At 45.2% G+C, this 12565-nt stretch overlaps 1 protein-coding gene across 2 annotated transcripts in view; it reads right to left on the reverse strand.

Moving 5' to 3' along the window:
* cux2b (cut-like homeobox 2b) overlaps positions 1 to 12565 on the reverse strand; it is a 328835-nt gene that overhangs the window by 25013 nt on the left and 291257 nt on the right. For both annotated transcript variants that reach the window (XM_085961568.1, XM_085961567.1), the window contains 3 exons: positions 11612 to 12369; positions 9772 to 9928; positions 7614 to 7889 (listed from right to left, as the gene is read on the reverse strand). In XM_085961568.1, the coding sequence (XP_085817694.1) occupies positions 7614 to 7889; positions 9772 to 9928; positions 11612 to 12369 (1191 nt within the window). The remainder of the gene's footprint in view (positions 1 to 7613; positions 7890 to 9771; positions 9929 to 11611; positions 12370 to 12565) is intronic.

Raw genomic sequence — 12565 nt, forward strand, 5'->3', positions numbered from 1 at the left:
GGGCTTTCGGGCTGCGCGGGTAAGAGAGAGAGAGAGAGACTGGGGGGGGCGGGGGGGGGGGGGGTAGAGTGAGTCGCCGAGGGCCTTCAGCAGGCTCGACAGGTTCCGGGTGCGCTGGGAATCCGCTGAACTCGAGGCCCAGGCTTCCCGCGCTGCTAGGCCGTGGCTCCGCGCATCCACTACAATAAAGAGAGATTCCTAAATATCAAAGTTCAGGTTTTTAAGCACCCCATAGCATAAAGACAACTGCACAAAAGAACCTAACGGGGTATACACAGAAAGTGGGAAAAATAAACACACAAAGTGGGGGAAAAAATCGTTAGGAATCAAGATGGCGGACACTCAACTCAGTTGAGAATGATTAGGCCCGCCCACACACACACACCGATTGGTCAACCGTCAGGTCACTGAACTGTAGGATTGGTCAATCATCACATCACTCAACTGTAGGATGGCCCGCCCGCACACACAATGAACCCGCCCCCACTTGATGCAAATGAGCGGATAATGAGAGGAATTTTGAACGGTTTTTGGATACCGTCGGCACAATTTTTGTCCGAGCAAAAAGTAAATACGCCTACAAGAGTCCCCTAATGATGAGCTTTCTTTTGATATAACATATGTGTAGGTATGCTCTATAGCTTTTGATTGTATAGCCGGACAGAGAGACAGACAGACATATCCTTTTATATATATAGATTGGGATCTTATCAACAAAAGTGTGAGGGAAAAAGTGTGATGAGGAGTAAATGGGACTCTGACAGGAAATGTGAACTATTCACAAGACTGTTATTATATACATTTGTTGCGTCCGTGTATAATAAGACACAGACTGCGGAGAACGGTACAACAGGTGTTTACTCAACGTGGCTCACACTGCAACTGATCTGTACAGATTACTACTCAGTGCTATATACAGGTGTGGTCACTGCCGGTACTGCAGTATACATGACCTGCAAAACATAGTTCCCCCCTTAAAGGTATATACATTACAATTCCTCCCCTTTTAGATTAACAGTACCATAACACTCATTTAACAATTAAATATCAAACTAATTACAATTAACACTGTTAACATGCAACATTAGCTGAAAATAGTCTATTTATATATTCAGTCTTTGGGGAGGCTTCCTGATCCTTTCTGGATAGCGCCTTTCCCGAGTGTCTTGCTCTTGGTGCAGAGGTGATTCTGGCCCCCTGTCGTTGGTTGGTTCATCAGCTTCCGATGCTACTGTTTCTGGGGTAGATGCGACCTGTACGTCGGGTTCACCACCAGGTACGTATGGGCGAGGCATGGGGTTGACTTGTTCCTGTGACTCTAGGATCTGGTCAGCATGGCGTCTCACGATGCTCTCCCCAACGTCCACTGTGTACATTAGTGGGCCCTGCCGTGTGCATATCGTTCCTGGCTGCCATTTTTCTGTTCGGTAGTCGCGGGCCAAGACTGGTTGCCCTACATTGAAGCTCCTTGTTGGCTTCTCATGGATGTGCTGGAATTGCTTACTCTCAACATCTCTTCGTACGTTTGGTCTGAGCAAATCCAGGCGAGATCTTAACCTTCAGTTAAAGAACATCATGGCTGGAGCCTGGTTGGTGACTGCATGTGTCGCATTCCGGTAGGCGAACAGGAAATTGTCCACCTTGTGCTGCAGCGGAATGTTGTCATTGTACATAGCCTTTATTGCCTTCTTAAAGGTTTGTACGAACCTCTCAGCCAATCCATTTGTGGCTGGATGATACGGGGCGGATGTATAATGCCTTACCCCATTCTTTTTCAAGAACCTCCGGAACTCTTCGGACACAAACTGTGGTCCGTTGTCGGAGCAAATCTGTTCTGGCAAGTCACTCCTGGCAAAAATGGTCCGTAGGACTGCAATAGTTTTCTCCGTGGTGGTGGAGGACATTTTGATGACCTCAGGCCATTTCGAGTGCGCATCCACGGCTATTAAAAACATTGAGTCCACGAATGGACCAGCAAAATCAATATGCACCCGTTGCCATGGAGATGAGGGCCACTCCCATGGGTGTAGAGGGGCCTGTGGTGGTGCATTTTGGACTTTCTGGCATCCTGAGCAACTCTTGGTCAGGTCCTCGATTTGTTTATCGATTTCCGGCCACCACACATAAGCCCTGGCTAGGCTTTTCATTTTTACCCCTCCCAGATGACCCTCATGAAGCTCATTGAGCACTCTATCCCTTAACTTGGGTGGAATAACCACTCGGGATCCACACATCAAGGTCCCCCGGCACACTGACAGCTGTTCTCTCCTTGTCGAGAATGCTGGCAACAGTGAGTCGCCATGTGCTGACCATCCCTTCACCGTCAAATCATATACCCGAGACAGTGTCGGGTCATTTCGGGTTTCCTTTTCGATACAAGCGTTAGTTACCGGTAGGTATTCAACTATAGTCGAATGGAATATTTCGACAGGATCCACTGCTGGTGCTTCCTCTGCAGCAGGCAGTGGCAGGCGTGATAGCCCATCAGCATTTCCATGCTGTTTCGTGCCCTTATATTCAATCTCATAGTGGTGCGCCCCTAGAAAAAGTGACCATCTTTGTAGTCGTTGCGCAGTCATCACCGGAACGCCCTTCTTTGGATTAAAAATGGAGACAAGAGGCTGGTGATCAGTCAGCAAGGTGAATTTCTGCCCGTGCAGATAGTGATTGAACTTTATCACTCCCCACACTAGGCTGAGGGCCTCCCTGTCAATCTGGGCGTAGTTACGCTCGGCTGAGGTTAGTGATCGTGACGCAAAGGCTATTGGCCTCTCTGAGCCGTCCGAGAATTTGTGCGACAGCACCGCTCCAATGCCGTAGGGTGACGCATCACATGCCAACTGAATTGGTAATGCTGGGTTGTAATGGGCCAATACCTCTTTCGATGTGATTAGTGTTTTGCTCTTCTGGAAAGCTCGTCTACATTTGTCACTCCACTTCCATGGCACCCCAGTTTGCAGTAGGGTGTTCAGTGGGTGTAGTATTGTAGACAAATTTGGCAAGAACATATGGTAGTAGTTTACCAGCCCGAGGAACGACCTCAGTTGTGACACATTTTCCGCTGCTGGAGCCTTAACTACTGCCTCAATCTTCTCTGGGGACTTATGTAACCCCTCTTTATCGATAACGTGGCCACAATACGAGCTCTGTTTTCTAAAAAACTCGCATTTGGGGCGGTTAGCTCGGAGCCCATATTCCTGCAATCTAGTGAGCACCTGCTCCAGGTTGGCAAGGTGATCACTGTCATTTTCGCCCGTGACCAGGATGTCGTCCAAATAACACTGGGTCCCTGGGATCCCTTGCAGGACTTGTTCCATTGCCCTCTGCCAAATAGCTGATGCTACCCCGAATACCAGCCGGTTGTATTGGTAGAGACCTTTATGGGTGTTGATTGTGAGGTATTTTTTTGATGTTTCTTCTACCTCCATTTGCAGGTACGCCTGGGCCAGATCAATCTTAGTGAAGCGTTTCCCTCCAGATAGCGAGGCGAAAATATCTTCAATCCGCGGAAGTGGATATTGTACGGTGTGAAGGACCGGGTTCACTGTTACCTTAAAGTCCCCACAGATGCGAACCTTCCTTGGTTCCCCAGGCGTGCTGCTCAACGACTTTTTCATCACAGGGACGATGGGTGTAGCCCACTCACTCCAGTCTACCTTGGACAGTACACCTGAACGTTCCAGACTCTCCAGCTCTGCTTCGACGGCTGGGTGGATCGCATAAGGTACTGGTCTGGCCTTAAAAAAATTTTGGGCTTGCGTTTTCTTCAATTTTAATCGTCGCTGTCATGCCTTTTAGTGTTCCGAGTCCTTGCTGGAACACTTCTTTCGCGTCAGTTAGGATCTTTGACAGTCGCCCAGGTGTGGCGTCATCATCCTTTTTGTCAGCCACAGTCAGTGCCTGTATGGAATGCCAATCCAGTTGTATTTTCCGGATCCATTCACGTCCCAGTAATGGTGGTCCTCCATCTTGCAATACATACAGGTCTAGTTTTGGTGTTTCCTTACCGTTATATATAACGGTCACCCTTATTTTTCCTTTGGGGTGGATTTTTGCCCCGTGTACATCTTCAAAATAATTTTTGTGTCTCTCAAGGGTATGTGTGAGAATAGCCGCTCGTAGTCCCATCGGTTTATGACTGTTAGGGCTGATCCTGTGTCCAATTCCACCTTTACCTGGACTCCTGCTAACTTGAGAGTGACCCAAATGGTTCGGTGATCCTCCGTTGTGATCACATTATGTAGTTTCAGACAACTCAGTTCCCTGCTTTCGGAGTCGTTATCACTCTTTTGTTCGTCTGAACTATTCTCCGTCATCTTATGTACCTTCTTGTACTTTCCTTTGGTAGGTTTCTTATTGCTGGTTTTCTTTCCCGACCTGCAGACTCGTGCTATGTGTCCTACTTTTCCACACTGTCTGCACACTTTGTCTTTGAACCAGCAATCATTCTGGTCGTGTGTTGTTCTGCCGCAGCGATAGCACTTCTCTGTTCCATATGACATTTCGTTTGTGCCATATTCTTGCAGTCTCTTTTATATCTCTGCAGCGCCCCGTGCTGCTGCTTCATATGATACCGCAATGCTGAAAGCCTTTTCCAGCGTAAGGTCCTTTTCAGATAAAAGCCGTTTCTGGGTTCCTTCACTTTGAAGCCCACACACAAACTTGTCCCTTAAGGTATCTGCCAGTCCCGTTCCAAACTGGCAGTGTTTCGATAGTTTGCGCAGTTCTGTTAAATAATCAGCATTGCTTTCATCCTTATGCTGGTTCCGTTTGTGAAACTTGAATCTTTCTGCTATCAGCAGCGGTGTGGGGTTTAAATGTTCCTTTAGTATCGTTACTATGTCTTCAAAACTCTTTTCCATTGGCTTCGTTGGGGTTACTAGATTTCGTAATAAACCATACGTCTTTGCACCCATTAAATTTAACAATACCGACGCTTTCTTGTCATCTGACACCTCATTTGCCTTGCAGTACACCTCTATTCGTTCGACATATGTAGTCCAATCTTCGACTTCATTGTCAAATGCGGTGATACTGCCACTCTTCGGCATTTTGGGTGTGGTTTAAAATGGCATCTCCCAATGGCTTAAAATGGCGTCTCCCGCGCTTTCCTTCCTCCCCCGCTGCTGCCGGTTCTCGTGGCAATGGCGGCCCCCTGTAGGTTTCGCGCGCTTCTCCTGCGCTGCTGCCAACGCCGCTCTCGGCGGTCCTCGTGGCAATGGCGGTGCCCTGTAGGTTTCGCACGCTTCTCTCTCCGACGCTGCTCGGCCCCTGAACACTGGCTGCACCCTGTGCGCTCTGCCCTATCTCTCTCTCTCCCCCGTCGACGCTGCTTGGCCCTTTGCTGTGCCGCTCGGTCGGGCTCTAGCCCGCTACTGTCCGGGAAGGGTCTGCGCACTACCTGTTGCCAGCCCGTTTCGCTGGACCACCTCGACTGGAAAGCCAAGCCTGGCTCTTGACAGCCTCCCCCGCAATTCTCGAGTCTCTGCTGGATGACTGGGCGGTTGCCCGTGGTCGACGCCCGAGTCTCTGGCCTTGACCTCCAATCCACTGATCTCCAGGAACGAATCCCCGGGAGGTGATGCAGAGTTGCAGGCAGGTTCGAACCTGCCTCGTCGCCAATGTTACGTCCGTGTATAATCAGACACAGACTGCGGAGAACGGTACAAATGGTGTTTACTCAACGTGGCTCAGACTACAACTGATCTGTACAGATTACTACTCAACGTTATATACAGGTGTGGTCACTGCCGGTACTACAGTATACATGAGCTGTAAAAAGTAGTTCCCCCCCTTAAAGGTACATACATTACAGCAACTGCTCCGATCGCAGCAGTAATTCTGGCGCCCAGGCGAGCTTGGCGCCCTGTTTGGGCCTCCACCGAATTTCTAGGCCGTAATGTTTACATTCTCTACACACTGGTCTCTGACTTATTAGAGGTGGGATTTGTCTGATCTATTCCTGAATCAAAGACACTTTTACCATACATCCACGTGACTGAAGGTCTAATGAAGACCAGATTGAAATTCACATAACTTGCTTTTTATTCAGCTTTTATTTCTACAACCGTCAGTAAAGAAAGAACATCCATTTATGAAGCACCTTTCATCTTTTATGACCTCAGGATGTTACGAAGTACTTTACAGCCAATGAAGTACTTTTGAAGTATAGTCACTGTTTTAATGTAAGGAAACCGCGGCAGCCCATTTGTGTACAGCAAGGTCCCACAAACAGCAATTAAAAAATGACCAGATAATCTATTTTAGTGATGTTGGTTGAGGGATAAATATTGGCCAGGACACTGGAAGAACTCCCCATCTCTTCTTCAAAATAGTGCCATAGGATCTCATATATTCACATGAGATGGCAGATGAGGCCTCAGTTTAACACCTCATAGAACAGTACAGCACAGGAGGCCATTCAGCCCATTGAATCTGCGCCGGCTCTTTCGAAGAGCAATCCAGTTAGTCTCACTCCCCTGCTCTTTCCCCATTTCCCTGCAATTTTTTCTCCTACAAGTATTTATCCAATTCCCTTTTGAAGGTTACTATTGAATCTGTACCACCACCCTATCGGGCAGTGCATTCCAAATCCTAACCACTTGTTGTGTGAAAAGGTTTTTCCTCATGCTGCCTCTGGTTCTTTTGCCAATCAGCTTAAATCTGTGCCCTCTGGTTATCGACCCTTCAGCCATTGGAAACAGTTTATCTTTATTTACTCTATCTAAACCCTTCATGATTTTAAACACCTCTATCAAATCTCCTCTTAGCCTTCTCTGCTCTAAGGAGAACAACTCCAGCTTCTCCATCTATCCACGTAACTATAATCACTCATCCCTGGAACCATTCCAGTAAATCTCTTCTGTACCCTCTCCAAGGTCTTCATGCCTTCCTAAAGTGTGGTGCCCAGAATTGGACACAATACTCCAGCTGGAGCCATCTGAAAGACGGCACCTCTGGCAGTGCAGCACCCCCTCAGTACTGAACTGAAGTGTCAGCTTCGATTATGTGCTCAAATCTCTAGAGTGGGACTTGAAAAACATGATCTTCTGAGGACTCAGAGGCTAGAATGCATCCACTGAGCCAAGGCCAATACAACTTTTATCATTCCCAAGCTACATCCTCAGATTGAACTGCAACTCTTAGCTTGAAAAAGTTGTGCCTGTGAATTTGACCATTTTGCATTGAATTTCTGAATCCAATTTATGACATAAACAGGACACAATAGGGGCACCCCATTCCGCATTTCCCTGACACCAACCCTTCATCCAATGTCTTATTCATTTCCACGTTTTTCCCTCTGAATCCTCACTGCTTTAAGCTTAAGTAGTAAAGCTTCATGGGACCTTCAAATGCTTTTTGAAGTCAAGGTTTACTATATGGTAGGGTTTCCACAGTCCACTTGGGATGTCACTTCCTCAAAAAAGTCAAGGAGCTTACTTAAGAGAATGAAAATACTTTTATTCCAGTGTAGGTTTTGATCTCAGAACATGAAAATTACCCTTTTAAATAAACTGCCATAATGTATGACAATTTGCCATTTTTCATACATTACAAAAATGCTATTTTATATACAAGCTATACTGAATATGTTATTGGGAAAGATACGATACCTAAGTTGTTGTCTGTTAATACTTCCTTAACCTTCTTGGTGATGGCATAAGTGTCCAACTCCGAGGACATGGCTACCATTTCCTGTATGCCTGTAGGTGACTGGCCGTTGGACAGGCTCTTACCACTCAGTGATTGAGAAGCTGATTGGCTCTCGGGTTGCTGGTTCTCTTTCGTGCTTTCCAGAGCGGCACTAACTGGTTCCTGCTGGCTCTTCTCACAGTCAGTGGGGCTGGGCGGAGGTGAGGGTGAATACCTGGCCTGAACTGTATTATTTGCTGTTTCAATTAAGTCAGAGAAAATAAAGAATTATGTAATACAAATCAATATTTACAAAATAACTTTCAATTTCAGATGGACGAGATAATCAACGATAAAGCTTTTTTGTAAAAAAAAAACTTAAGTGTCACTAAAACTTCTGTTCAAAAAGCTGTTTATTGCATATAGGCCTAGAAATTCAGGTGCATCTATTTATGGGCGCGTGGGGGGGGGGGGGGCGGTGCGGGTGCAGGGTATATCCCCTGCACCTAAATGGTGAGGTCCGAGGCGTCCCGGACATTGGACCTCGGGCCTCATTATAATGGAGCAGGCGAAGTGCAACAGCCCGCCAGCAAAGCGCACTGCAAGATCAAGGAGCTGCTAGCGTTGCAGTGGCCCTCAGGTAAATGGATCAGCGGGTCTGGGATCGGGAGAGGAGGCCAGGCGGTGGGGGGGGAGGATTGGGGATTGGAAGCAGCAGCGATCGGGTTGGATGGGGGGGGGGGGGGGGGGAGAATGTGGGGTCGGGAGGAGCAGGAGTGCTCCTCATTCAGGTAAGTTATTGTAAAAAAAACTTACCTTGTAGGTCGTAGGCGATCCCAAAATCTGGTTTCCCCGAGTGTAGCACCGGCTGCCTCAGGGCAAACCAATCATGAAGTGGGGGCTTCAAACATGCGTTAAGCTCCTTATTTGCATATGCATGGTCCAGGCGTGGGTAAAGGATGCCTATTTTTAACTTTCCCAATATGGCGGCCGCCGCACTTCCAGTTGGAAATGTGCCCACGCTACCTGCTCGCCTGCAATACCGGGGGCATAGTGGGCCAGTTAGCACGGCCGAAATTATAGATCACAATTTTGTTTGCCGACTTTAAAAATGAGTGTGCTGGTTGTTAAGGATTAGAAACCAGGTACTGTACTTTTCAATTTCAGATCAAAAGATGTTTGATCCTAATACTCAAAGGGCTCGATTGCTATATTTGTGTCAGTTTCTGATGGTTATCCTGGGTGATGCCTAGTTGATCACGGCACTTATCTGGGGTAATGACATGGTGCAGATCTGAATGTGTTCTGATTGATGTTGCATGTTAAAAAATGGATTGCTGTTATGTGGGAAATCATAAGGTGAACTGTACGTTTAATCAGATCAGGTATTCCCTATTTGCCTCTGTGAGCGTTCATATTGATATTTGAGTTAATTTTATTTGTTGGTTACTGGTGAAATCAAAAGAAAAAACAGATTAAAAATGGTATTCTTTTCCTATTCGAGCCATTTCTGAATCCTGTCTGGAAAGGACGTGTTCAGCAATAAAGGATTGTGCTGGGGAGAAGCAGAAAAGGAAGGTTGTTGGAAATGTTGTACGAGGAGACTTTTTGCAGGGGAATTGACTGTTAATCTTTACTTCTTCATCGGAAAAATTCAAAATGACAATTAAACTCCAAAGACATTTATGATTGATTATTGTACTGTTTAACTACTGTACAAGGTGGTACTTTTGTGTTCTGAAAATTGTAAATAAATATATTCCTTAATGAAGCCTGTTAAACTTGGAGCTATGTTTGTTATTCTGCCACACAAACTTGATTGAGAATGTACTGTAACAGTATGAGTCTACAATAAGTCCAAGATTCAGGTTACTCTGTATGGGGTCAATTTTAGTCACACCACTTGCAAGGGCAGATTACATAAAGATACAGCTTCCAAGTCCTGGGGAATCAGGACTGTTCTCAAGAAAACCTATGAAACCATTGCAAGAGAAACTGGTACAGGGTACTTTATGTCATTCTGGAATTGGGGAGAGAGTCTGTTATGTACCGACTATATATGGTTAATGATCAAGTTACTGTACTTTTATGGTTTCTAAGTACACTGTAGACAAAAAGCACCAAAATAAAATATCTTACCTTGTATAGGTTGTGCAGGATGGGTACTCTGGCCTAACTTATCAATAAGCCACAGCTGCATGCGGATGAAAGGCTCGCGACCTTTCTGAGTTAGCTTACTCCATGGCTTAGGTCTAGAAAGCATATCACTCACACTCCCCTGGGATAGGCCCAGAACCTGACATGGTGGAAAGATGAGAGGAGACCCAATTATTTTCCAACCTTCAATCTTTGTCCTGTTCAGAGCAAACCTACTCTATTGAAATGACAATATGTCGTACAGGACTAATTATTTTACAGGAGAGTAACATCACCATCACTCTGTGGATGCTACTGCGAAAATGCAGCAGGTTTTTATTATTACTCATCATATTATAACTGTATTATAGGAAATCCACTTATGGATATTTAACTTCTGACAAATGAATATTCTTCACAATTTTGCATCAAGTGAGCATGCTTTCCATTACACTGAAGATAGATTACTAAAAGCGATGGGTTCGGACAAGTTTATTGGTTGATGTTTCGAGGAGACCAGCAAGAAGCAGAAGCATAAAAATTTGTTTTGCACCTCAGTAGATTGCAACATGTGGAACACTGGAACAATCATTGTTCTTCTGATTACTGTAAAGGTTTCACAAGTTGATTAGAAACTCTAACTTTTGAAAACCAGGGAAATATGCACACTGAAAGCCAATTTAAATCAAATTGATTTTTCAAAGGAAATAATTGCTTTCAGGTGACAGGTCTGAAATCTGATTTCGCAAAGCCAAATCATGATGTAAAACTTGCAATCCTGATCTAGTTTAAAATGCGAGTGGTTAAGCAAAAGTACCAATACAGTAATGTAACTAATTTAATACTCTTAGTAGCTGTGAGATTCAGGTGCAGATCTTACTTATTTAAATAAAAAGTAGAATTTATTTTTGCCATTCTTCTTTCCACATTTGTCCTGGGTCAGGAGAATAGGTGGTCTGAGCCCACAAAATTTCCATAAATGCATCAATACTACTCTTTTGGTGACCTCCCAAGGTGAGGCTACATTGTGTGTGCTCCCATCCCCAGTCCATCCCATCTTCCCACAGACGAGAACCTGCCCAAAGCTGGTGAAACTTGAATTCTAGGCTCACGTGCCAATATCAACTGAGGTGGAGATTGGAATACATCTCCTCATTGAGTGCACAATGCTCCAGTGATGGAGCCATCAGGCCACCACCACGAGACTACAGTTATGACAGCTGGCTATTCGAAATGAATTTGAATAGGATTCCCCCCTCAGTAAGGCCTTGAGCCTCCAACAACAGCAGACAAGCGGAACTGCAGATGACACTATTGCATCAAAGCTAATGTTGTAAATGGGTTACTGGAAGGCAAACAGGCAAGACAAACTATGGCTTGTTTTCCCCGGATGGAAGCAACCCTACCAACAGCTTAACAGAAACACAGCTGAACCCATTGCACGTATTGAGAAGCAGGCTTACTGGGGTTCACAATCATAATCCAACCACTACTGAAAACCTACAAGCTGCATCGCTGTCAGCTGTCATAACAGCTGAAGGGGAATTGTACTCCATCGGTCTACACGTGCCTTCATACAAATCTCACGGTGTTCCTTTCATGATTTAACTGAATCTATAAGTTGCTAAAGGATGGCTGCAGCATGACAACAGTTGAGAAAGAGAACAGCCTATTCAGAACTGTTGATCCAAAAAGTCTCTTCTGCAGCTTTGTACTCTTGCACTAAAAATCACTCAAAAGCTCGAACTGCTTCTTGTTGCTGGAAATTTCACAGGCTCTTTTCAGTTTTGAGAGTTCAAGTAAATGCATTTTGGATTAGTTTGCATCTAGCCCTGTCACTTACCTTTTCACCAAAGATTCTCTGGCAGATTCCATTTTTGGCCAGTTTTTCTTTAACTTGTCTAGTCAGTTCTAGCGTGTCCACTTCCCGATACATGTACATTTCATATTGCTCTGGAGTCAACGGAGGAACTGTTGGTTTCAGCGAACGTGGGACATACGTAGGGAATATAGAAAGCTGGCCGATACTTTGCGAGTCTGGACTGCCCTCAGATTTTATATCTGTAAGTTTATTTGTACCTTCAACGCCAACTGAATGTTCCTCACCATTTTTGCTGTTGTCACTAAGTTCAGCTCGCCACTGTCTAACATTTCCTGTCCCAGAAGAACCACAGGAAGAGGATGACGGTGAAGGTGATACTGAAGCGTACAACCTATGAGCCATATTCCTCTCGGTGGCCCAGTGCTGGTCAAAATACGATCCAGCATCACCAATTTCTGACTTCACTTTTCGTATTATGTTCTGTACAAAGGCCGCAGGTGATACAACACTGAGAGGAGTCTGTGAACTTCTAGTTGCAATGTCTTCCTCTTGCTTGATGTAAGAGGAAAGAGGAATTTTGTTTGTTGCTGGTAAAGTTTCTACATGTGGTGTTGTCATTGTGTTGCTGCTGCTATTGGTCTCCATCTCCAATAGAACTTGCTGTTGGGCATGCATCTCTCTTCGGGCCTGCTCCAGGATAGACCGAATTGCTTCATCAGAACCAGCACTACTGCTGGAACTTGTACTGCATACAGGCAAGGGAGAGCTTTTAGATTCAACTAAAAAAAAACATAAATAAAATCAGGCTATTTTAAAGCATTCTTTAGCTCAAGTATGAAGTAACTACATTCTTTAGTTATAGGAAGTAACATTTTAGAGGACCCATAACATTTTCTACAAAACATAGAACAACATTTCCCAAGAAACAAAGGAATTGTAGACAAACTGCGGAGATGCTTGAACTGCTTTTTAAAG

Source organism: Somniosus microcephalus, chromosome 19, assembly GCF_052327205.1.
Source record: "Somniosus microcephalus isolate GS21.2 chromosome 19, FLI_Smic_1.0, whole genome shotgun sequence".
Lineage (NCBI taxonomy): Eukaryota > Metazoa > Chordata > Chondrichthyes > Squaliformes > Somniosidae > Somniosus > Somniosus microcephalus.